General features: G+C 49.5%; 1 protein-coding gene across 1 annotated transcript in view; it reads left to right on the top strand.

Annotated features, from left to right (window-relative positions):
- Positions 1-26,216, top strand: part of EFCAB6 (EF-hand calcium binding domain 6) — a 196,386-nt gene that overhangs the window by 137,805 nt on the left and 32,365 nt on the right. The window contains exons 22-25 of the mRNA XM_066358621.1: positions 7,049-7,243; positions 11,486-11,641; positions 17,392-17,587; positions 20,903-21,094. Coding sequence (XP_066214718.1) covers positions 7,049-7,243; positions 11,486-11,641; positions 17,392-17,587; positions 20,903-21,094 — 739 coding nt within the window. The remainder of the gene's footprint in view (positions 1-7,048; positions 7,244-11,485; positions 11,642-17,391; positions 17,588-20,902; positions 21,095-26,216) is intronic.

The raw sequence follows: 26,216 nt of genomic DNA, 5'->3' as shown, positions 1-26,216 counted from the left end.
CCGTGTTTTCTTTTTCTTTTTCTTTTTCTTTTTTTTTTTTTTTTGTATTTTTCTGAAGTTGGAAATGGGGAGGCAGTCAGACAGACTCCCACATGCGCCCGACCGGGATCCACCCGGCATGCCCACTAGGGGGCGATGCTCTGCCCATCTGGGGCGTTGCTCTGTTGCAACCAGGGCCTCTCTAGCACCTGAGGCAGAGGCCATGGAGCCATCCTCAGCACCCGGGCCAACCTTGCTCCAATGGAGCCTTGGCTGTGGGAGGGGAAGAGAAAGACAGAGAGGAAGGAGAGGGGGAAGGGTGGAGAAGCAGATGAGCGCTTCTCCTATGTGCCCTGGCTGGGAATCGAACCTGGGACTCCTGCACACCAGGCCGATGCTCTACCACTGAACCAACCGGCTAGGGCTTGGCCATGTTTTCTTGGCCAGATCTCTTCATGTGGCTGTGCCCACCTCCAAGGCACACTGGGAGAATCGGCCTAGATGTGTGTCCCAGGGAAAAGAAACTGATAATGGCATCTGCCACCCAAGGAGTTACCCCAAGGGTGAGGATGATGGACATTTGGGACAGGGGAACTGCTGGAATAGATCTACCAGCATCCAAATCGGAGAGCAGAAAATATTCTTGTGTTTATTGCCAAGTGGGATTAACACAGTGACTGATTACAAAGGTGTTGGGAGAGCCAGAAGTCTGAAGAGGGAGCTCTGCCTTCCTCAGAGGCCAGGAGGCAGCTGCCCCTGTGGGCTAGAGGAGCGAGGCAGAAGGTTGGTTACCCAGAGATCAGGAAGTGGCTCCCCTGCCTTAGACTGGCGGGCAAACAGGGAACGGTATTGCTGGAGACCAGGAAGTTTGCTTCACCCCTGATGCTGCCTTGGAGTCTGCCAGGGCCTCAGCTGCTGAACTAAGCAGGAACCATGGCGGTGGTCAACCATAGCCATCCCACGGGAGGGCCACTGGAAACGGCCCTGCTCTGGTCTCCCTCCACCTGCAGACCAGGTGACTCCCTGGAGGCAGCACGTGGGTGGCTCCAAAGGTGTGCCACAGGGTGAGCGCAGGGTTGAGAGCTACGAGATGAGTGTCCAGGGCAAAGGCCAAAGCGGCGTCACCTCCTGGAGCAGAAGGTTATCTCCGGTGGTTGAAGTAGGCAGCCTGGGCCTGGCGGGAGGAGAGGTCCCATGTCAGCTGAACCACATTGTGAGGGTCAGAACAAGGTGAGAACCCCATCCCGAAGGCCAAGTGTCCAGTAGGGAAGACCTAGGCAGGCCACATCCTGGAACGAGCCCTCCAGCCACAGGGGGCAGTGTGGTGCAGCAGACAGGGCAGGGGTATGGAGGTGGGTCCAGGACTGTTGTGGTCGCCCAAGTGAGAAGAGGGGTGAGCTTTCCTGGTGGTGCTGGGAGGCCTGGGAAGGAAATGGCGGTTGTGAGAGAGGGTTAGGAGTGAAATGAGCTCTCAGCAGCCAGGAAGGAGAGGCTGCGTGAGAAGCAGGTAAGATGCTCCTTGGAGTCATCCAAGGAGTCACACACAGAAATCAGAAGGCTCCCCGAGGTGGCTGTGCTCTGAGCAGGATAGGGACCTGCACCCTATCCCATGGCACCCCAAACTGAGCTGTGTGGCCTTGGGCCAGTGACTCACCTTCTCTGGGCTTCAGTCATCTCTCAGATTGGACTGATTACGGGGACCAAATGGTATAATGCATGTACAGTACCTGGCACATGTGAGAATAAAAGTTAGTAACAAAAAGACCATTAGATTTGAAAGTATTTTCCGGTTGTCACATTAGTGCACATTCATTTTAGAAGACTCAGGGGAGCATAAAGGAAAAGGCAACACAGCGAAACTGCTGTCGCCCCTCAGGGATGAGCAGTGGGAACTTGTTGGAGGGCTTTTTCATCCTCTTTCTGTGCGTTCCTGTGACCTCAGGTAAACGTCCTCACCTCATCCACCTCCGGCTGGCCCCTTCCTCTTGGTGTTTGCCGGTAATGACAATGGCCTCTCCATCACAAAGCAGGAGGCACTGAGCAGGCAGGCAGGGCTTTGTGCCTCCTGCAGTTGCCCATACAGCAGGAGGGACATTCTCCTACGGGGTCATCTTGGGTGCCAGTGATCGGGACCACAGGGAAGTGGGGGAGCTGCTGGGGCTGATGAGACCCTTCACCAGCTCAGGGGGTCTGGCAAGGCCAAGTCAATTGTCAAAATAGGAGAGAACCCCAAAACTGAGTAGGTAGAAACAGGGAGGCAAATAACATTCTCCTTTGTTGAAAACACACACACACACACACACACACACACACACACACACACATCTCTCCATCCATCCATTACCCACTCAACATGTATTAAGCATCTGTGAAGGGCACTGTTTTAGAGCTTCGGGTTAGTCTGGAGGGGCTGGTTATGCTGTGGACATAAATCAGTGAATTAACTCCGGATTTCAGTGGCTTAGTGGCTGACGTTTTATTTCTCATCCACCCAAAGTCTGCTGCACGCCTGGAGGCTCTTCTGTACCATCCCCTTCCAAGTGGTGCCCGGGGATCTCAGCAGGGTCCCTCACCCACTGGGGCAGGGGAGTTCTGGAGGGCTTCAGCCCAGGCTGGTCAGTGGTCCTGCGACTGCCCAAGGCTGGTGAGCACGTGGATGTCAGTGAGCTGTCGCTGTCTCAGGCTGGCTCGTCGCACACTGAAGGAACAAACATTCAAACCCCAATGAAGGAGGTTGTTGTGAAGGGAAACCTGCCACCTGAAGCCACGTTAGAATCTTGAAGCCTGAGATTTTAGGAGCAATATGCTGGTTTGGTTTTGGAGAGACCGCTAGGGATAAGTTACAAGAAGGAAGGGCATTCATTTATTCGTGCATCTGAGCAATCGTGAAGTAGGCATTTTAATTTTTTATTTCGGGGGAAAACTTTCCAAGTTGCAGGCCCTATGCTAGATTGTTTGATTCCAGAAATGAAGGAGGCTGACCGCTCAGCAGGAAGACAAACGTGTGGACGTGGTGACAGCAGAAGCCTGTGGGAGGGGGTGGGGGTGGGGGCCGCCAGCGCTGCGGGAGCCGCAGGGGTGCGACACCTGGGCGGAGTCTTGAGGTGCAGTCGCCACTAGAGGTGGGGGAAAGCCCTTGCAGTGAGCAGAGAGTCCCAGGAGCCCCAGGGACAGAAAGGGAAGGTGCAGCTCGTGTCAGAGGAGCCTGGGACTCGAAACTGTCTGGCACGGGGAGGGGAGTGGACGCCAGGACCAGCGTGACCACCATGCCTGCTGCCCACGGCCCCGGGAGGCACACCATCTGCAGCCTCATTTAGTCAGGTGGAAGTCAGCTATTCGGGGACTATAACCAACTTTGCTGAAAAACTATGTAGACAGAGTATTACAAAAATGCACAGAAGCCTCAAGGGAGAAAGCAGCAGTCGTCTCAGAAACATCAGTATCAATTACCAGTCATGAAAACCCTCTGATCAAGTGGACTTGATGAAAAGTTATGGAGATAATGCCTAATCTATGTGCATTTTTTGATGTGGTAGGTTAAATTGTCTATTAGTATTCTGATATACAAGGAAAAAGCTATTAAAAAAAGTCCCTGTGTCATACACATCAGCTCACGTGAGAAGACATGACATTAAGTAAACATAAAGGTCATCTCTGTGGGCTCCACCAGGCCTGCTGGGAATGGTGCAGGCGGAACACCCAGAGAGCCGCAAGAGGGGAAGGGGTTTGAAAGGGCTGGATAAACAGGGTCTTTAGCTTAGAAGAGAGAATGTTGAACAGGGGGATGGTAGGGACTGCGTTTTAGGAGAGATGAAGATGGAGGATCCAGTTGGAGAGGACGGGCTGGCTGTACAGGCTCCTCGCTCAGGATGAGGGACTCTTCGGTGGACTCCACTGGGCAGTCTTTGAAGGAGTGGCCTTCCCATCTCTGCGTGGCTTTATCCAAGGCTAGGAAGGACTGTGGCCCTGGACGGGGATTGAAGCAGTTGACGTCTAATCTGTGATGCCACCAGGACTTGCTGAATGTGCCCACTGGGCATGGCCAACTCCGCTGTCAGACACGTTGCATTCTGAAGGGCAACCTCACAGGTGTCACCTGTGAGAATTCCGTATGTCCCAAGCTGCACAAGGTGCCATGTCTACCGCTGCTGCCTGGCCTGGGTCATCAGTGGAGTTACGCCAGACCCTCTAACTCTGTGGTCAGCAGTGTTAGAAGGTCCTTCTGTCATTGATGTAAGAGTCAAGTGCTTAACTGGGCAGTAAAGGACTAGGACTTCCTTAGCTAAGCAGTCGACGTGAACACACTCGGATCGTGTGGACAGCTGAATTGCTGTGTGGACAGCAAATGGGCAGAGTAATCTGATTATCTCGGAAATCAGCGGCCATTGCCATATGCAGATGCAGGTTTTTATGGGTCCTTTGTTTACAGGCACATTTTTTCCTGGCACATGTGTTGCCAAACCATTTTATAACTCAACCTCCCTAGGCAAGTTGATATTTTTTTTAAAATGTTACACGAAGGATTATATAATGAAGGGTGAGGCTATGTAAGCTGAGTTAACTCTCGTACAACTCATATTCATAACAATATTTTAGTTACAGTGGTGCAGTCTGGTCTTCCATTCCTTTGTGATGAGACTAGAATGTTTATGGCTTTTATTAGTGGAGTGATTAAGAAGTATCTTTTTATTCCATTTAACCGTCATGATTTAGAGCAGCAGTTTTCAACTGCTGGTCCACAGGCTGGTCCACCAGAAATTCTGTGCTGGTCCGTGAAAGAGTTAACCACCCTGATAGTGTATGAAGATTATAGACCTAATGATATTAGCTGAATCTGCTTATGCTCAGGGGGATTTCTGTCTTAGAGGTCCTCAAAATAATTCTATTTTCACTGGTCCCCAAGTGTAAAAATGTTGAAAGCCATTTCAACCTCTGGTCTGCCGGAAAATTTGGTCTGGGCCACAAAACAGTGAACTGCCCTGATGTATGAAGATGATGTTGAAAAACACTGCCATAAAGGAATCAGAGGAAAGTAGAAATACAATACTTGGGACCGAGGAAGAGAGAGAGGTTCTGAAAACGATTGTCTGTTGGGATGGGGGTGGGGGTCTATGCACCATTTTTTCAGGAACCTTGCTGTAGGAATGGGGAACTTTGGGGGGCTTTATTCAAGGGCTGTCTTGAGCAGAGTTGCATGACTCCATCCCTGTGGTGGCACAAGGGTAGGCACAGGCCTTATGCGGTTCAGAGAGAGACATGGCCCTGGGATCACCCGAGACATTAAAGAAATGGCAGCCCTTCTGCTCCCAAGGCATGTGACGGGGAGCTGAACTCCCCTTTCCGCAGCTCCTGTCTGACCACCAGCAGGAGGTAGAGCCATTTGCTAGAGGAACCTCCCTTCCTGCTGCCGCTGGGTCGTCACCACTTCGCCGCAGCCACCACACAAGCCCCAGCAATCCGAGACCCCACAGGCCTCCTCATGTGGCTCGGTCACTTTGTTCTGTTTTAGAAACAGAATTCAGTGAACAAAAAGGTTGAATGGTGCTCTTTGGGAGCTGCACGTACTAATGGTGTACTACTAATAGCCACCTAGAAAGGTTTTAGAGGGTTTCATAAACACAGTACCAACTGAGCTGAGCTGTCAGGTCCAGGAATGCCTTCCGTGGTCACAGATGAGGAAACTGGGCCCCGGAGTGCACAAGGGCCTTGCCAGGGTCTCGAGGCCGGTAAGCTGGTGTGGGACTCCGAGTTCTCACTCGCTGCCTCAGCCGCCATAGGGGAGTCTCCTTTCGGTCCCAGGTGGAGTCCATGAAACAGGCCTGGATGCTGGTGAGGCAGGTGGGTGTCCCACAGCAGCAGGAGACTCGGGGGAAGGTGCACTGGGCCTTGCGGGAGGGTGGATGGCTCGGAGGCCCGGGTGCTCTGCAGGGTTAGCACAAGTGCACGGAACACTTGTCCCCTTCATCCTTTACCCACCACCGCACCCCTTCAGGACGAGGAAGTCAGTCAGTTGGGTAAATAAATACATTTTCTTCATTGTTACTCAAATAAGACAAACAGCAAAGGGCTCAGCGTGTCTCAGAGCTGTGGGCTCTGCAGGTCCTTCCGCATGGTCAGGTGCAGAGCAGAGGGCAGCGCTGCTTTACAAAGAGGGCCTCTGCGCCTCTGCTCGCACTACCGCCCAGACAACAGCGTGCCAGGGTCACACCCACGATGTCATTTAAATACAGCCCTGGTCCTCACAGCTCTGAGAGCCTCTGGGAAGATCACAGCCGCAACGCCGTTTTCACTGGTCAGGCAAGGACCAAGGTCTTGCTTGTTCAATAAATGCTTTTTTTTCTTTAAAGAAACTTGGCTATTTGCCTTAAAATTTTTTTACCAAAGTAATTCTATTCTATTTGAATAATGTTGGGAGATAAAAACCTCTCCATTATGCCCTTTTTAAATGAATTATAATTGAGAAAAACTTCAATAATAGGAAATGACATAAAAGGTACATAGCATAATTCTTATCTTATTTTCCTCCCTCGTCTCTCTCGTTGATTGTATGCAGTTGGCATCACTTCAAAGAGAAAATGAGGAATTTGAATCGAGCAGCGTTCACTTACTTGGGTTTGAAGACTGAATGTGCTTTTTGAAGGATTTTCTTCTAAACCTTAGCATATAGTTCCATCCATGTAGATGCTCCATAAAGAACTGTTGAATGAATGAAAAGGTTGATTGTCATTTTCTGTGGTCACTGCGTCTCTAGCAGGATGACAGGGGAACAGATTTAGTTTCTGTCTCTCTTGTGGGGTGGGCTGAAATAATCCCACATGAGGTGAGCTTTCTGTGGATTTGAGCAATGGGTTTCAGACTTCACTGTGCCTGTGAACCGCCTGGGGATCTTGTTAAATGGAGGCTTGTGTGTGGCCTGAGGCCTGAGGTTCTGCATTCCTGAGTCCCCAGGGGCGCCGGTGCTGCAGGTCCACAGAGCTGAGTGTGAGGAGCAGGGGGCCCCATAGACAGCAAAGCCCTGAGCACAGACACTGGCAGCTCCTGAGGACGGTTCTGTTTGCTTGTCTTTAAGCTATGACACCGAGGGGAAAGGATACATCACTTACCAAGAATTCTTACAGAAGTTGGGGATTAAATATTCAGCGGACGTCCATCGGCCCTATGCAGAGAATTATTTCAACTTCATGGGTCACTTCACTAAGCCACAGCAGGAGCAGGAAGAGACGACAGAGCAGCCACAGAGCACAGGGAAGGTCGTGCCAGCCGGGTGAGTTGGTCAGTGTTCTGGGCCCAGGAGCTGGCATCTGAGCCACACTCATTCTTGCAGCAAATGTGGTTTTGAGGTGCTCCCTCCAGGGCTGGCAAAGTTATAAGATTGTAACATCCATTCACTGCTGCAGATTCTAGAAACAGGCTAAGTCACAGAGCCACACAGGAAGTAAAGAGCTATAAGCCTACCTGGGTCACCTATCTTCTGTATTTTGTAGGTTGCCCTTGAGAATAGTTCTTTTTAGAGTTTTACTGTATATTGCCTGGCCCCTCCTGGCCCAACTAGAAGGCAGTCCCATAAAGACATGTCTGTCTTTACCTACAGCCGACGCCTAATAGGCGCCCCGTGAATAGTTGTTGAATTAAGACGTGACTTGCTGAGTCCTGCCGGTCCCAGTGAGTTCACTGGCTTGTAGAATGTGACCCTAAGCAACAGACACGGTGTGCACCCATTACAGCCACCATCACGAAGATCGTTGAAAACGTTTGTGGTAAAAGGGGCTGATGGGAACGACATAGTAAACAGTCCATGTGCTGTGGCTGGAGCCGTATCAGACGTATGTGCCTCTCCACAGGCCTGGGGACACTGTGCACAAGGTCAGGTTGTATGTGGACAGTGGGACTAAGATGATTATTTTCAAAGTTTAAAACCAGTTACCAATGTCAGATCTTAAAATTTTTTTTTTTGTATTTTTCTGAAGCTGGAAACGGGGAGGCAGTCAGACAGACTACCGCATGCGCCCAACTGGGATCCACCTGGCACGCCCACCAGGGGGCGATGCTCTGCCCATCCAGGGCGTCGCTCTGTCGTGACCAGAGCCACTCTAGCACCTGGGGCAGAGGCCAAGGAGCCATCCCCAGCGCCTGGGCCATCTTTGCTCCAATGGAGCCTTGGCTGCGGGAGGGGAAGAGAGAGACAGAGAGGAAGGAGAGGGGGAGGGGTGGAGAAGCAAATGGGTGCTTCTCTGTGCCCTGGCTGGGAATTGAACCTGGGACTTCCGCACGCCAGGCCGACGCTCTACCACTGAGCCAACCGGCCAGGGCCAGATCTTAACATTTTTTAACATGGGAGAGAATTTTGCCATCGTTGATGTAGCCGTAAAGCTATGGGACAAATTGTCTTGATCCGTCTCAGTCCTTGGCGGACGCCCCTCCACACTGCCGGGCCGGGATGCTGCTCCTTGCTCCATGGCTCCTCACTGCCCACAATGGTGTGTCTGTCTGTCTCCTGCCTGTCACTTTAGCTCTCTGTCCGCACCCCCTCATAGAGCCCCTGAATGAGTGAACGACTTGTCACTAAAGAGTCCCCAAAGGAGAAATAACCTCCAGAATATAGAAGCGAAATGCAGTGGCTAACTGGGGGCTAGGAGAAAAGCAGTTTGAGCACACCCCTGAATGGTGTCAAATTTACTGAGTTATAAAGAGAACCGAGTTTGTGAAATCTGAAGTAAAAATATGAGTAACATTGGTATCAAACATGCCAGCAAACTAATGAAACAGTGAGATTTGTTTTTATCAGACAAGGTTGGCCTTATTACCCACGCATGTGCTCCCCTCCCTCCTCTCCTGCTGTGTGTGAGAAGTGAGACTCTGAGAGGAAGCCCCCACCCCTCTTGTGACCCTTCTGACTGTTTGCATGTGGCCCTGTAGCCACCCAACGCTGACACCACGCTGCTGGTCACCAGACTCAGGGAACCAGTCCACACTCACCATCCTCTCTGTGGGATCATCCTCGCCTACCAAAGACAAGCCTGATGTCATACACAGGCTGACCCACTTCTGCTTTCTCTAGACATCGGGTTGTCAACTGTCAGGTGACTCTGCCCTTCAGATGGTCCGCCTTTCATTTTGGTGTCAGTGGATCTTCCAGGTAATCCTGATGATTCAGTATTTCCAGGATTTTTCACCTCCTCAATTTTACTGAAACTCTGATGAGATTGACAGATGGGAGTTATGCTCAATTCAAGTTACCAAAACGGTATCTTTGCCTCTTAAACCCAAGGGAATAAATTTTGTTTGGAGTGCTCTGAATACATTTTTTTTAATTAAGAAAAATCCTCTTTTAGCTCACATTTATTTTCCATGTCTCTTCTTGCCTGAGTCTGAATTGAGGATCAGAATAGTGCAGCCCAGGGAACCAGCCAGAACGGGGCCCAGCTCTGAAACACAGCGAGAGGAGAAGGCGTGAAGCCGGCAGGGCTGTGGAGGAGGGTCTGCAGTGCCTCCAGCAGAGGCAGTGTGTGGCAGGGGCTCTGTGGCTGTCCCTCTGGCCATGACAGGGGCCTCTTTGGGCTTCTGTGTCACCGTCCTGGCCAGGAGTGGGACAGGGACCCAGAGCAACAGCAACTCGCCCCCGAGCATCAGCGACCACCCGTTCTGCCAGCCGCGTGGCCTGGTCTGTGCTCTAACCCCTCATTTGCTCTGTGCACATGCCTCATTTGCAAGGGAAGTAATTACTGTCTAGAAACTAGTCACAGAAATGCAGAATGCCTTGATTTCCTAAAAATGTGGATCTCAAAAATGTTCTGATGTTTTTATACCTGCACTGGCCTTGGTTTTGAAGGACTACGTGGACTGTAATAGTGGTGCTGTCGAGGCATCGCTGTGTAACGGGCTGAATGCAGCCGGCACCTGTAAGGGAATCCCAATGTCGCTGCTGTTGGTATACAGTTAGGGGCCGCTGATGCCACTCATTGTATCAGGTGTCAAATCAACCAGCTCTCCCCCCCCCCACACCCCTCCGGAGGCCAGAGGAGGGAGCAGGCGACCCACACAGCTCCAATGCCAATGCCACACCCCTTCCTCCCCATATCCCCATTCAACTTCCCCCTTCTGGCCCTCTGCTCTTTCTGTCCCTGTGAATGATTTTTCCAGGCACACTCAAGGAACTATCTTCCCCACAAGCACGTATCTGAGGCGATAGGCCATCACTAGCAAAGATGCCACGTTACAGCATCTAGCACACTCTTTTTCTCTGAATGAGAACCCCGCGGTCTGCAGCGGTCAGACAGCACGTTGCTCATGTGGTAGGAGAGCTCATCTAGAGACCGGGGCCAGCCAAGGCCATGCACTTCATAGTTAATCCACCGTAGGTCAGATGCAAGATTGTTCATTCTAAAAGATGTCCATACTTTTTAAGTCCCTTGATAATTCTATTTTGTCAGGGAAGAATTTTCCTGAAAAATGCAATCCTAGCAACTTGAACACGTTCTACAAGAAAATCAGCCCTCTAGCAGGAGCGTGCCTGGATGCCGTCTGTGTCCCCGTGTGGACAAGACCTGACGCGCCTGCCCCTGCCACAGGCGGCCACTGTCTTACTCCTTGTCCGTCTGGTGGGGGTGCTCACCCACCTCCCTTGCGGGGTCCTTGAGAATAAGAAATGGGACAAGCTCAGAAGAGGCTCCTGGCTTGCCAGTTGATGCGCACAAATGTTGGCTGTGTTTATTAGCAACAACTTACCTGATGATAAAAATGAGGCTCCCTGGGCCCCCTTCTCTTCAGCTGACACTGACTGTGCCCCTCCACCCTCCCTGCTCCCCACACCAAACTCTGCCACTTCACGGCCTTGGCGCTGGCTAACCCTGGGCCCCAAAGACAACTGTTCTGGGGTAGCTCCCCACTGACTCCTTCCCCTCTCAGTCTGGCTGGGGCATCACCTTCCCAGTGGCGCCTCCTCTGTACCTCCCTGTTGGAGTCGCAGCCCCACCCACTCGGGCCACTCCCAGTCCAGCTCACTGCTCTCTAATCAGCTGCTAACCTCTGTGCTGGCACGGAGGCCTGCCCTGGACCACTGGCCCTTCCCCCGCCCCAGGAATGGAACTTCCAGGGGGCTGGTCAGAGTCACTACCTGTGTCCTGGTGCCCAGAGCAGTTCCTGGCACATCACAGGTGCTCAGCAAGTCTTCATGGGGCAATATCATATCTGTAATGTCACTGTGTTTTTTTTTATTCTTGGTCCCATTCTTAAAGGACCAATTCTAATAAAAAGACAAGTTTGTAATTTCTCTAATGCAGTTTTGCTAATGATAGTAAGAATAAAATGATAATGATGCAGACTGATGATGTTTTTTTCAGAATGCCTTTCAAAGTTAATGTTACATCAAGGCTGCAAAACATCTTCAAAATCAGTTCTTAGCTGAATCATCCAAATCATCACATTAGAATGATCATGAAACTCTGGCTTTAAAGAAGTGATGTGTTTTCCTGATTTCTCTGAGTGTCTAAAATGTATTCTCTTTCAGGGATATGCTTAAGGACCATTACGAAGAGATCAGGAAAGCACTGAGCAAACTTGATGCGTACCAAAGTGGCTCTGTCCCCATGTGCCAGATGCAGAAGGCACTGCAGGAGTGCGGCTGTCCTCTGACGGAGGGGGAGCTGGCCGGGCTCCTGGACAGGTTTGCTCTCACCTAGTTGCTTGTGTTTCTCCCAGATGGAAGAATGAGTCGAGTGTGGCTTTCATTTCTTCTTTTGCTTGTGTTTCTCCCAGATGGAAGAATGAGTCGAGTGTGGCTTTCATTTCTTCTTCTCTGTCCACTCGAAGACTTCCGACATTGGCATAACCTCCACATCTTCCTTCAGCCGGTTGCATTATAGTGGGCTTGAGTCAGTCCAAAGCAAAAAGAAATGCTTAGATGTGTAATGTTTCCTGGTGTGTCTCAGCAGCATAATCATCATTTTTTAACTTTTTATTTTATCCAAGTTATTCATGCACTTCAGCAGGAGTCAGATGGCTCTGAGAGGCCTCTCTCCTCATCTCTCCTCCCCAGAGTCAACAGCTTCCAATGCTTTTAAGTGACATCGTTTGGTACTTACCTTTGTATTTCTACGTGACAAGTTACATAGCTTCTTCTTGAATTTTTACTGTTAGGCTATGTCTGTTGACTTCCAACCAGGAAGACACGGATTTAACTGTTTTCCACCCATCACGTGCCACCAGACACCCCCCACGCAAACACACGCAAACACACACAAACACATCTCCACAGATGTTATTTTCCCCATGTTGCTGCATCTCAGTTTGGGGTAGATCAGTATTCAGGGTCTGTATCATTGTGACTAGCTGATCACTTTCCCTTATTTATATAGCATTCTGTTTTCTGTGGAGTTGATATTAATTTCCTTTTTTGTGTGTGTTTCATTTCTATGTAATTAGTATCAGTAACTTAAACCCCTAACTCACTCTATTTGTGAAATCTTTCTTTTCACAAGTTGCTCCAGAGTTTGCATTAAGCATGGACAAGTAGCCTAAGTTTCAAGTAACACAGTGCCACTTCACGGGGAGTGCAGGTGCCTGATAACAGGGATCCCAGATCCTTTCTCCTGCCCCTTATGACACTGCAGTCATTCACCTACTTATCCACAAACAGTAATCACCTAATACATTGTTAGTATTACTTTGAACAAATAATAGACCAACTAAAAATTAGAAAAGTAAAAGATGTTATTTTACATTCCTTTGTTCCTTCTCTGATGCTTTTTCTTTCTTTACATGGATCTGAGTTTTTGGCCTACATGACTTTCCTTCTCTCTGAAGATTGTCTGTTAGCATTTCTTTTCTTTTTTTAAAAATTTCCCATTGATTTGAGAGAGAAAGAGAGGAAGGGAGAAGGGGGTGAAAGGAATGAGAGAGAGAGAGAGAGAGAGAGAGAGAGAGAGAGAGAGAGAGAGGGAGAGAGAAGCATCAACTCATTCTGCCCAGTTGTTTCATTTAATTGTATTCTCATTGATGGCTTCTCATATGTGCCCTGACTGGGGATTGAACCCGTGACCTTGGCATGCCAGGACAATGCTTTGTCCACTGAGCCACTCAGCCAGGGCCTGTTAGCATTTCTTGAAGGGCAGGGCAGCTGGTGATGAATTCTTGCAGTTTTGTTTGTCTGAGATAGTCCTTATTTCTCCTTCACTTCTAAAGGATAGTTTCACTGGAGGTAGAATTCTAGGTTGGTGATTCCTTTTTCTTTCAACGCTTTAAATATTTCATCTTTTCTTGCTTGTATGATTTCTGATGAGAAGTACCATGTAATTCTTATCTTTGTTCCTCTGTAGATAAGGTTTTCCCTCCGTCTGGCTTCTTTCAAGATTTTGTCTTCAGTTCATCAATTTTTTTTTCTTTCTTTCTTTTTTTTTTTTTTTTTGCTGCTGCTGTTCATTGTACTTGATGTTCTCTGAGTTTCCTGGACCTGGATCTGTGCTTTGTGACTATCACTAATTTTGGAAAATTCTTGACCTTTATTACTTCAAATGTTCTTTCTGTTCCTTTCTCTCTTTTTTCTCCTCTGGTATCCTAATTATGTGGATGTTACGTGTTTTGAAATTGTCCCACAGTTTCTGTAAATTCAGTTCTTTTTGTTTTGTTTTTCTCTTTGAATTTCAATTTGGGAAGGTTTTTTTTTAACTTTATCAATTTGAGAGACAGAAAAAGAGTGAGATAGAGAGAAACATCAATTTGTTGTTCTACTCAATTATACATTCATTAGTTGAGTCTTGTATGTGCCTGACCAGGGATCAAACCCACAACCTTGGCATATTGGGATAATGCTCCAACCAACTGAGCTACCCAGCCAGGGCCCTGTTTAGGAACTTCTATTGGCATACTTTAAGCCTAGTGATTTTTTTCCTTGACCATGTCTGGTCTGCTGATGAGCCCATCAGAAGCATTCTTCTTCTCTGTTACAGTGCTTTTTATTCCCAGCACTTCCTGTTGACTCTTTCTTAGAGTCTCCGCCTCTCTGCTTACATTATCCATTTGGTCTTGCATGTTGTCTACATTTTCCATTAGAGCCCTTTCCATATGAATCATAGTTCACTTAAATTCCCTGTCCGATAGTCCCAAAATATGTGTCATGTCTGAATCTGGCTCTCATGTATTTAGCATGAGGTTTTATGTTAATCTAGGTAAGAGCTGGACTGTGTTTAATGTTGCGGTATCTGTCCATTTCCTCCTGCTTCCTTGTGTATGTCCCTTCTGTTTTTGGGGGGGCCTCCCTAGGAACTCCTCTTTGAATAGAGTCTATGTTTTGCAGCTCTTTCCATTGTAACCCACTGTTATTAAGTTTGCTTCATATTTATACAATGATTTTATTGATAGGTTGTCTGTTTCTTAAGTTTTTAATTTCCTCTTTGTTTTTTTTTACATTATTTGCATTTATGTTACCTTGTCAAATAAAGACAAACCCAGACTTAGTAAAGAGAAACTTTATTTGAAAACACTATTGCAATAGAGAGGGGAGGACTATTGTTATGGGGGAAGGGGAGCCATTGCAATAGAGAGGGTGCTCTGGCCATGACATATGCAAGCATCTCAAAATTTAGGCAGAAATGGGCTTTTGTAGGGAAGAATAAAGAGAGAACTGAGGATAGGGTAATGAGATGAGTGGGTAGTGTGAGCAGACATTTTCCTTGTGGTCACAGTCTCATGAAGGACCATTAAGGAGGGCTTGTCCCACATTCCGATGCTGGCTGAGGCTGAGAGCAGGTCCAAATCCAGGGGTCTGAGGGAAAGAGAGAAGTTTAGTTAAAGTTTGGTCAAGTCACATTAGCAAATATTTTGTACAGATTGGTCAATGAGTTTACAATTTCAGCTAATCATTTATAAGAATAAGAATATAGAGATCTGTGTCTACCATGTCATAGGCAAACCTGATTTTTTTTTATAAGTCATATGGGGGAAAGGTGGTTCTTAGCTGTAAGCTATTTTCACTGGTTTCCAGGAGCATAAGGCTCAGGTAAAGTCCAGTGTTGTCAACCTTCAGCTTCCCCCAGCATTCTGTCCCACTTTCTATTCTCTTGAGTTCTATCCTGGTGCCGTCCACCCTAGAGCCTGGCCCCCTTCTCCTGTGCTAGGCCTGGGGTCCACGAGCATGCCTCCCCCGCCCACTCTTCTCTGAGGTTGACCTTTTACATCTTTTTGTTTCTTAATTTGCATTCTTATTTTGCTGGAGTACTTTCTGAAGTAATTTCCTAAGAAAGGGTGGACAGGAAGTCAATTTTTTGAGTTCTTGTCTGTCTGAAAAAATTTTAATTCCTTTTCACACAGATTGATAGGCTAGCTTGTCTGAGCATGGAATCCTAAGGAAAAAATTATTTTCTGTTTAAAATAAATTTTTTTTTGTATTTTTCTGAAGTGAGAAGCAGGGAGGCAGAGAGATAGACTCCCACATGCGCCCAATTGCAATCTACCCGGCATGCCCACCAGGGGCTGAAGCTCTGCCCATCTGGGCCATTGCTCCATTGCAACCAGAGCCATTCTAGCACCTGAGGCAGAGTCCATGGAGCCATCCTCAGCGCCTGGGCCAACTTTGCTCCAATGGAGCCTTGGCTGCAGGAAGGGGAGAGAGAGACATAGAGAAAGGAGAGGGGGAGGGGTAGAGAAGCAGATGGGCGCTTCTCCTGTGTGCCCTGACCAGGAATTGAACCCAGGACTTCCACACACTGGGCGATGCTCTGTAAAATAATTTTTTAATTGAATTTCATTGAGGTGGAAAATTTTAAAGACATTGCTCTATTATGTTCAAGCTATGAGAAGTCCCATGTTACAGTGTGTGTGTGTGTGTGTGTGTAGAAAAGGAGGGACTGTTTCATCTTCAAATGCCTGTGTTCTATTCTTCCTTAAGTAAGGTCTCCCTTCACTAAATCTATTTCCAGCTGGACAAGAATTCATAGGCATTCAATGAATAAATCCCAGAAAAATAGCACCCGATAGTTAACTAACTGATAATAAGAGGGCCTTTTAAAATATAGTTGATCTTGGTATTTTTATAAACCACAACAGAAAGCCTATGGAACTTTTGTAGTCCACCTTTCAATGGGGGTGATCAGTAACTTCCTTAGGAGTTGAAACCTTAATAAGGATCCATCGCTCAGTCACTTGTTTCCTCTCAAAGACCTCTTGATGATAAACATCTCTGTTATTTGTAATTAGATGTAGATTATTCTTCTCCAAATCCAAAATAGACTTTTCTAAATAATACAGAGGAGATTAGCATATGCATTTGATTTTATTACTAAATTTTAATACCAAGTTGGCAGTTTATCCTGCTGATGAAGTAGCGCTGATTATCCTTTCCCCTGATGTCTCCATCACATGAGCCAGCGCCGAGCCCGGACGGCTGCCTGCAGCTGGGGGTTGGAGCAGCCCCGGCGTGGCCGGGCGTGCTCTTCAGAGGCAGACATCTGAGCGCCGGGAACTTCTCTCCCCGCTCGCCCGTGTTCCCAGCCAGCCCTTCTGCTCTGACACCCCGTCCTGCTGAAGGAGGGTCCTGGTAAAGCGCCAGGGCTGCCCAGGGAACTTAAGTGATGAAACTGAGAACTTGGAGTGCAATGAAGCTTCATTTGGAATTATTTTACATCTCTGATGAGCTTGGTTTGTGTTCTCATGAGACTTCTGGATTTTCTCTCACAGTACATTCTCCTAGGGTTTAAAAGTACTTTTGTGTTGGAGCCGAGGGCAGGAAGGGGCCTCTGTTTCCCCGTGGGCTTCCTATGGACATGTGTGCTCAGACGGGATTTTTATTTGAGAAAATACTAAGCTATAGGGTCCTTGAAAATGTCTTTCAGGTGCTTGACAACTTCGTTTCAACCATTCTTAAAAAAGAATGATCGTGTATTTTGCTCAGTTCCTCTCTTCCTCGCCGATGTCTTTGATGCATTCTTCTTCACATTCCCCCTCAGCTTCTCAGTGCGGGCCCTCATCAGCTCAGGTCTCTGTGATCACAGTCCGTAGCCCCCACCACTTCTCCGTCTTGCCCCCACCCGCACCTCCAGATGGCCCACAATGCTGCTGGGCCAGCCTCAGCCCTGCCGGAGCACCTGCGTTTCTCCTGTGGTGGGCCAGATTCCTTAGCAAGGCCTCCTCTCCCCATCTCCTGCTCTCCACACCGTGAACCCTGCTGTCCAAGCTTCAAGTCTCAGCCAGCAGCGGTCCCGCACTCCCACCTCTCACACCCTTCTCCCGCTCCCTTACCCTGCACTCATGTGTGCCTGTCACTGTCACAGCTAATTGTTACACATGCGCCCACAGGCCAGAGACAGTATCTTAATATTATTCATATGCGCCTTAATGTTCTGTGCTCAGAGAGTGTTTGTGGAATGAATAAGTGATAGTGTTTTTTTAAATTAACATATTCTTTTTTTTCTTTGGGACAAGTTGGGGAATCAGCTGGCAGAATGATTCCATCAATTACCTTGACTTCTTGAGAGCAGTAGAGAACAGCAAGCCGTCAAGACCTGAGCCCAAAGAAAAAGAAAAGAGCATGCCGATCAATTTTGCAAAGCTAACCCCCGAGGAGGTTCTGCAGAACATCCACAAGGTGGTCGCGTCCTCCATCCCGGCTTTGTCAACGGTACGGTGCGGGACTGCAGAGGCCACTTACTGGGGACTGCAGCTCCACTGCTCATGTCCCCCCATGAAAAGGGCTGTCAGCCCTCCCCTCCCCCAGGGCCCTCCCTCCTCTCTCCACTCTCCTCGGGCATCAGAACTCAGGGGACTTGGTCAGGATCACACTGTTCATTTGAGCGAATGTTTCTCCATTGTCGCTGTGAGAAGCTCCCGTGAAAACAGCCCAGTGTGTGTTGTCTGAGGTGAAAGTGCTCAGTGTTTGGCAAATGCTGGGTCTGGGGGGAGGGCAGGGAGTTCCAGGCAAAGCGGGCAAGGGACAGAGGTCCTCAGGTGGGAACAGGCTTGGCACATCTGTGAGCACTGGGCCGTGGAGATGAGTGATGACACCACGTGGCTCGAAGAGGCTGAGCAGGCTGGACTATGCAACAAGGATTTGCAGTGAGCACTGCCAGGAACCAGGGGAGGGGAGGGAGGGGCCCCCGAGTACACTGACATTCTAGGCTGACATCTGTATGCCGCTGTAGAGCAGGCCAAGACCTGGCATCTGTGGAGGTGATGCCATGGATGTGCCAGAGTCCTGAGAAAACTTGTAGCCCTATTCCCGGTGAGCTCTCGTCCCCTGCACAGGTGCACACGTGACCCCCTGCAGCAGCAGCAAAGAGAGTGCTGTCAGCAGAGGGCAGGCCGTGCGGTCTGAGACGGGCATGCAGAGCCCCCGGCGATACTGGCTTGCTCTGCTCACCGGCCAGTCGGGCAGGGCTGTCTCCATGCCTGCATGTGCGACTCTCAGACCCAGTGAGGAACCTCGACGTGTCCACCGGGCCCGGAGTGAAGCTCGCTCTTGGTGCAGGGAGGGAGGGTCTCCCTGTGGGTGAGTGGGGAGAGAAGGGAAGGGCAGCCCAGCCAGCTTGGGAACGCTCTGGAATGTCTGCACCCTTGGCCTTGATGTAGAAAGCAGGAATTCTCTGTGAGGAATTGACATTTTTGTTTACTGATTATCTAAAGAGAGATTAGTGTGAATGTGATGTGGTCTTCTAGAAAACCCGCCTTTACAGTGTTCAGCACCAGAGCTTGTGCTTGAAACTGCCTGGCCCCAGTGGTCTGCAGACTCGACATGCACAGGGTCCAGGAGTAAAATCAATGATGACAGGCCGGGTCAGACCCAGCCAGAGACACTGCTGACCAGAGGGCAGCTCCTCCTCGGCCGGGCCCACTCCTGCTGAGCTGAAGGTGGGCCCAGTGTTGCTAGATCTTTTCATTTTTCATGAGAAACTGTGAAGCTTTCTGCTTTCTAAATGTCAGCACATATTTTACTTTTCAGTAGCACTGTGCAGGCCACATAAACCCATTTTCAGGATGGCTTTGCCCCTTTCTGACTTAAATCAGCACCCCTGAGCACCTCTCAGGATGTTCCTCACACTGAGGCCCGTGGAATCTTCCGGAGGAACCTGGCTCTCTCTTCTGAGAAACACTCCTTAGGCGATGAGACTCCAAGCAAGAGAGTGGGATTCCCTGGCCAAGGGAGTGGGAGACGGGCCACGGGGGTGGGGGGCAGAGGGAGTGGCAGTGTGGGAGGACAGGGCAGGAGCACAGGGGACGCGTGTGCATGTCTGCATATCACTGCAGACGTGTCTCGGGTGATCTTGGTTCTGGAATGACATAACATTACCTTGTATTTATATCGAGTTCACAGATTACTAAGCCTTTCTGCCTTTGGTTCTTCCACTGCCCTATGGCCTGGCAGGCTGGGTCGGCACAGGGGAAGCCACCCAGGCCCAGGGAAGCACAGACCCCACGGTCCCCTCGTAGGTCCGCTAAGCTCGCGATGCTCCTTACCCAGCCTGCGAGGCTCGGGCCCCAGAGCGCTCAGCTGACCGCTCACTCATGCACACTCCCCCTCATAGCTGTTGAGGTCCGCTCGGCACCAGGTCCCTGGACAGTGCATTTTGGGGTTGCCATATCAAAACTTAGAACATGAGTTATGAAGTCCCTCTTCTTATATCGAAGCTCAGCTCAGAGAGGTTAAGGACTTACGGTGGGCTACAGAGCTGAGGTTCAAAGTCAGCTTCCTAACCTGTGGCCAGAGGCTTGTCTATAGTACAGAGCTCTTTCGTATTGCCTCAGATTAAACGTAGGTGTGAAGCCAGGGAGTATTTTTTTTTTGTATTTTTCTGAACCTGGAAACGGGGAGGCAGTCAGACAGACTCCCGCATGTGCCAGACCGGGATCCACCTGGCACGCCCACCAGGGGGCGGTGCTCTGCCCATCCAGGGCGTCGCTCTGTTGCGACCAGAGCCACTCTAGCGCCTGAGGCAGAGGCCATGGAGCCATCCCCAGCGCCCAGGCCATCTTTGCTCCAATGGAGCCTCGGCTGCGGGAGGGGAAGAGAGAGACAGAGAGGAAGGAGAGGGGGAGGGGTGGAGAAGCAGATGGGCACTTCTCCTGTGTGCCCTGGCCGGGAATCGAACCCGGGACTCCTGCACACCAGGCCGACGCTCTACCACTGAGCCAACCGGCCAGGGCCAAAGCCAGGGAGTATTTTAAGGTTAACTCAAGTACACACGTGTCACTGCCTGTGGGCTGACGGGGTATGCCTGATTAGCTCTGAATGAGAATTAACTGCAGGAGTATTTGGTTTGGGGTCTGCAAGCACATTAAATTCTTACTTAAAAAAAATTTTAACCTACCACTTGATACAAATTTCCTAGTGCAATAAAAATGATTTTGTTTCAACAGCTGGAAAAAATGTGCCTTCTTTTTATAGCACATTTTTGCACTCTTTCAGTTTGACTGCTGTGCTGCTGGGTTGGCACTGTCTGCTCAGCACGGGCTCCAGCGGCGGGGGCCGTCCTGGGAGGTGGGGGGAAGGCCAGCAGCCTGGGCTGGGGTGTGGTGGGGGCGGTCCCTTAACTCCTCCTCCTGGCTGCTTCCCAGGTTAGACTCCTACCGGGAGACCCCTGCCTCACCCCCACCCCGACAGTGGGATCTCCTGAGCCTCCTGTGACAGGTGGTTGATGCTCAAAGGAGCTAGAATTTAATAATGGTGGACTTTGGGTCGGTTACTGGGGGCCAGGGTTCCTCTTCACTCTTCCAATTTGTACACAAATAGTGAATAAAGCGAGTGTCCCCAAGACACGTGAGCTCTTACACTGCACAGTCTCATCTGCCTCAGTCTTTCAATCACAGTGCATTTATTTAGAATTTACAGGGGACTTGCCTACACTTTATTTTATTTGCATTCAGTAGAAACAGTACTTAAAAAAATATTTTTGAAATACTCACTTGACAGTAACATCTGTGTTGTGTGTTTTTTTGCTAGGCATTTTCTGGTTTGGATAAAGAGGACACGGGATTTGTGAAGGCTTCGGACTTTGGACAAGTTCTTAAGGATTTCTGTTATAAACTAACAGATAACCAGTACCATTATTTTCTGAGAAAACTAAAAATTCATCTAATCCCCTACATAAATTGGAAATATTTTCTCCAGAACTTCAACTGTTTCCTTGAAGAGGTAAGGAGGCCTGCAGCACATAAGCATCTCTTCTTTTGTGTGTGTTTTTTTCTTCTTTTTTCAACTGAGAGGAGGAGAGATAGAGAGACAGACTCCCGTGTGTGCCCTGACTAGGATCCAGCCTGGCAACCCCCATTTGGGGGTGGGTGCGCTGCCGATCTGGGGCCATGCTTGCAACTGAGCTATTTTTAGCACCTGAGGTGGAGGCTTCATGGAACCATCCTCAGCGCCTGGGGCCAATGTGCTCTAATCAATCAAACCATGGCTGCAGGAGGAGAAGAGAGAGAGAGAAAGAGAGAGAAAGGGCAGAGGGATGTGAGGAGAAGCAGATGAGCACTTCTGTGTGCCCTGACCAGGAATCGAACCCAGGACATCCACACACTGGGCCAGTGCTCACCACTGAGCCAACAGCCAGGGCAGCATCTCTTTTTGAAAAGGGCCAAAATTAGTTTTTGCAAAATGGGTAATTGATTAAAACCTCTTGGATAAATTGACAATCACCTTATGTATTTAGCTGATTCAAAATGAAAAATCGGTATAAATTTTATATAGAGCATGTAAAGGTAAATATGTATGTTTTACTTCATTTAAAAGTTATTTTATTTTCAAAGAAGTTTGGGAGCTTGCTTTTGTCTGGTTGGTTTAGAGTGCTCAGGAATCTAGATCCCTGAAGATTTTCTGGTAGAGAAGTGAGGCCCACTGTGCAGCAGTGAAGGAACTGGGACCCGCTTGGGAGGCATTTGTTAAGGATACACTATGTGCCAGGCCCTGGGCATATGTATCATTCAGTCTTGGGGTAGAGATAAATGTGGAGAGAGTGAGCTTCAACAGATGTCTAATCAGCAAGTCCCATGGGGAAGTCAGGGAAGGCTTCCTGGAGGAGAGAGAGTGGCTGACCACAGGGCTCTTGTTCCTTCCCAGGACTACTTCTCTGGTTGCACAAGCTGTATATTTTTAGGTTGTTTCTTGATTTCTAAACATAAATGGGCCAGCATCATTAGAAATAATTACAATGTAGTTTTTACCAGCACAGATTTCTTTGATCATTGTTCTATGCTGAGTGAGCATGGACACACAAGTGCATGTCCCCAATTTTTTTATTGTGGTAAAGTACACATAACATAAATGTTACCATTCTGACCCTTGCTACATGTGCAGCTCCGTGGCACTGAGTACATCCACACTGTTGTGTAACTGCCTCCACCGTCCATCTCCAGAATGCTTTTCATCTTGCAAACCTGAAACTCTGCCCATTGAATACCAGCTCCCCACCTTTCCCCCCAGCCTCTGGCACCCGCCGTTCTGCTTTCTCCTCCAGGAACCTCAGATACCTGGAATCGCACAGTATCTGTCCTTTGTGACTGGCCTATGTGACTGGGCACGATGCCCTCAGGGTCCATCTGTGTTGTCGCGTGTCAGAGTGTCCTTCCTTTTTTTTTTTTTTTTTTTTGTATTTTTCTGAAGCTGGAAACGGGGAAACGGGGAGAGACAGTCAGACAGACTCCCGCATGCGCCCGACCGGGATCCACCCGGCACGCCCACCAGGGGCAACGCTCTGCCCACCAGGGGGCGATGCTCTGCCCCTCCGGGGCGTCGCTCTGCCACGACCAGAGCCACTCTAGCGCCTGGGGCAGAGGCCAAGGAGCCATCCCCAGCGCCTGGGCCATCTTTGCTCCAATGGAGCCTCTGCTGCGGGAGGGGAAGAGAGAGACAGAGAGGAAGGAGAGGGGGAGGGGTGGAGAAGCAGATGGGCGCTTCTCCTGTGTGCCCTGGCTGGGAATCGAACCTGGGTCCCCCACACGCCAGGCCGACGCTCTACCGCTGAGCCAACCGGCCAGGGCCATCCTTCCTTTTTAAGTCTGATACTAGTCCATGTGTATCTAGACCACGTCTGCTCATCTGTTCATCCATCGGTGGATAGACGTTTGGGTTGCTTCCGTGCTGTTGTGACGAACGCTGCTGTGAACACGGGTGTGCAAATATAGGCACGGTTTACATGGAGGAGCTAGCACGATGCATATGATCATGCATCTTACTTTTTATCCCCATAACGTGAATGTGCACTGTGTCATTTAGAGGTCTTCTAAACATCATTTAAAATGTCTGTATAACATTCTATCAACTCCCTTATTTAAAATTAAAAAAAAAAAGCATTTAGCTTTTCCCCACCTTTGCTGCTGTAATTTACCCTGCAGTGAATGCTTTCTGCTCACAGCTACATTTTGGATTCTTTCCTGTAGAAAAAAATCCAAGAAATAAAATAACTGGGATCACAGGATAGGAATACTTTCATTAATCTTGAAAGCAGCCCCATATTTTTAAAAAATATTTTTCCTATTGGGCTAAATCATATAAAATCACCATTTTTTAGAGTCATAAATGTTTGAATATTGGCAATTTTATAGGGTTTCAGCTAATATTTGTAGAGGTCATTTATGTCCATTATACATAATTTGGAAATGTACAAATAATTTTAAAGCCAATTAAAGTCACCACCAAGGACAACCAGTGGTCACATTTGGTATATTTACTTTCAGTCTTTGTTTCTATATAAACATCCTTGGGGGCTGGGGAGGAATCAAGGACAGACTGTATATGCTGAACTTGAGGGTAGTGGGGGATTTTCCTGACTCTTAAAAGACTCTTTTTTGCCAGACATTTTTATTTACGTCAAAGTAATATATGCCCATATAGAAAGAAAATTGAATTGTGGCAAAAGATTTAAAAGCCAAGACTGCCTGATCCACAGCCCACTTCCGCGCCTGCTCCCCAGAGCTCTCCCTGTGATTTGCGGTTGCCGCTCCAGCCACGAACCTCCTTGTCCTCAGCAGTTACCTCCCTCCCCTGCCTTGACCTTCACCTGCTCTCGGCACGGCTCCTGGCCCGCTGGGGTCACAGAGTGCTCCCTGGCCCCTTCTCCAGGGTTCCCTTGTGCGGGCTCCTCTCCAGCTGCCTGCCACTTACTCTGGTACCACTGACATTTCCCATGTCACTCATTTTTCCCTAAAATGGGGGTTTGTTTGATATTCACCATCCTACTATGTGGATTTGTTCAGTCTTCCCATCAACTATTGTTTCCCATGGGCCCACTATGTGCCAGACACGGAGCCGAGTGCTGGGTCAGCGGTGAATCATGCTGACGTGTCCCTGCCTTCAGGGGCTTGCATTCTATCAAGGGGGAAAGATGAGAAATGAGGGGTTCAGCTTGTGTCCGATCCCGGCATTGCTGGGCAGGAGGAGGAGGTGTCTGAGGCAGTGACACTTGCGCTGAGACCCAGCAGAGGTGAGGGAGTGAGAGGCGTGACATCTAGGGTCACAGCTGGCACAGGAGGTGCCGATGGCTCGAGACCAGTCAGCGGTATGACTGTCACGGGCGAGTGAGGGAGAGCAGGAGGTGCGTCGGGGAGGGAGGGGGCAGGCGGCCATGTCACCTGTGGTCATGGTGAAGACTTTATAACATGGAGACGCGAGGGAGCCTTCGGGCAGACGAGTGTCGTGACCCGACTTACATTTTAGGAAAGTCACTGTGGAAGCTGGATGGAGAGGGGACTGTAGGGACGAAGGGCAAAGCAGGGGTCCCAGGCACACCCCAGGGGACGGGAAAGCTGCTGGAGGGGTTAATTCTAGATACATTTGGAAAGTGGACAGACAGGCTCTTCTGACAGCCTGTCTGCTACAAGAGAGAATGAGAGTCCAGAACGGCCCACGCTTTCTGGGTTTGAATGGGGAAGGGAGTGAGAGGAGAGGGACTGATGTCGCCAATCCACCCTGGGCTTCAGGGACTTCCAGTGTTCTGCATTCTAATGATTGCACAGTGCCTTTATTAGCACTTATAAATACATGCCCAGACACTCCTAATAGCTTTTGTGTGTCCGAGCACACTGAGTCCTCACAGCAGCTCTGTGCCAGAGGCCGGGAGGCAGGGCTTCCAGCCTCGGTGTGGCTGCCACCTTCCCACTCACGAGTCACCATGAGCATCTCTGATGACTCTGGAGTTTAGGACTGTGAGGAGGACATTTCAAAAGCTTCACATACTGCCAACTTGCTTTCCCAACGTTAGTTCTGCCTGACGTCCCTCGCATAGTCGCTTCTGCCTCCGGAAGCACTTTGCTGAACTTTCCTGCTGGGAGGTTTCGGGATTAATTGCAACAGGAGTTGGGGTGGGCTGGATGGAGCTGGGAGCAGGGGTGCAGAGATGGCCCTGCAGGGAAGGGACAGGGGGGTGGGGCACGGCCTCCTCCTGCCTTTCCAGGTCTGTATGCAGTCAGTGGTGGAATTACATGGTGCCAGCCCCGGGATTGTCCTGGGGGTGGAAAGAGCTGGCTGAGACACCACTGCTTGGACCAAGGCGCATTTACCAGGAAGACAAGCTGAGCGAGGGCTTCTGGGCTGAGAGGACGCATGAAGGTGTGGGTGTGAGGCCTCGGTGTGGGGCAACCCTGGCAGTTCAGAATATGTGGGAGTTCCTGTTGTCCTGGTCATCTGCTGGCGGGGCAGGGTGCGGGCAGCGTGGGCCATGGGTCCTGTGGCCCTTGCTGCAGAGTTCAGGCCCCTTTCTCTGAGCAGAAAGAGAACGGCTGAGACTTGTGAGCAGGGATATGGGTTGGCTTCCCCTGGGGTGGCTGGAATGGTAAGAACGCTGTGTCATCATGACAATTTCTAAAGTTTGGTCCTGGCCTGGTGTTCCTCATAGAAGAGAACAAGTAACAAATAATAAGAAAAGCAAATGCGTTGTCCTCGAGCGCATTAAATATTGATATGATGCCCGTTGTCCTCTCTCTGGGGGCGCTCAGGCAGCAAGTAATTAAAAGGAGATTACCTAAATGTAATTAAGACGGTTGGTGCCTCTCTTTGCACAGCAGTCCCCTGAGCATCCCCAGCAGAGTCAGAGCCATTCCCGGACAGGAACACGGGAACCGGAGTGCGGGAACCGGAGCACACGCACGCTCTCGGGCCTTGGGTGGACCGGAAGACCTGAGCATGCAGAGGGGGATTGGTCACCCACTCACAATCCACTTCACCTAGTGGCACACGGCTGAGTCTGTCCTCAACTGTGTGTTGACCTTATGCCTCATGTGCCTGTCACAGGTGACACCTGAGCTCTTCAGAGTAGGGACGACGC

This window comes from Saccopteryx leptura, chromosome 1 (genome assembly GCF_036850995.1).
Source record: "Saccopteryx leptura isolate mSacLep1 chromosome 1, mSacLep1_pri_phased_curated, whole genome shotgun sequence".
NCBI lineage: Eukaryota > Metazoa > Chordata > Mammalia > Chiroptera > Emballonuridae > Saccopteryx > Saccopteryx leptura.
The sequence above is the reverse complement of the archived record's forward strand: the minus strand, read 5'-3'. Positions and strand labels throughout refer to the sequence as shown.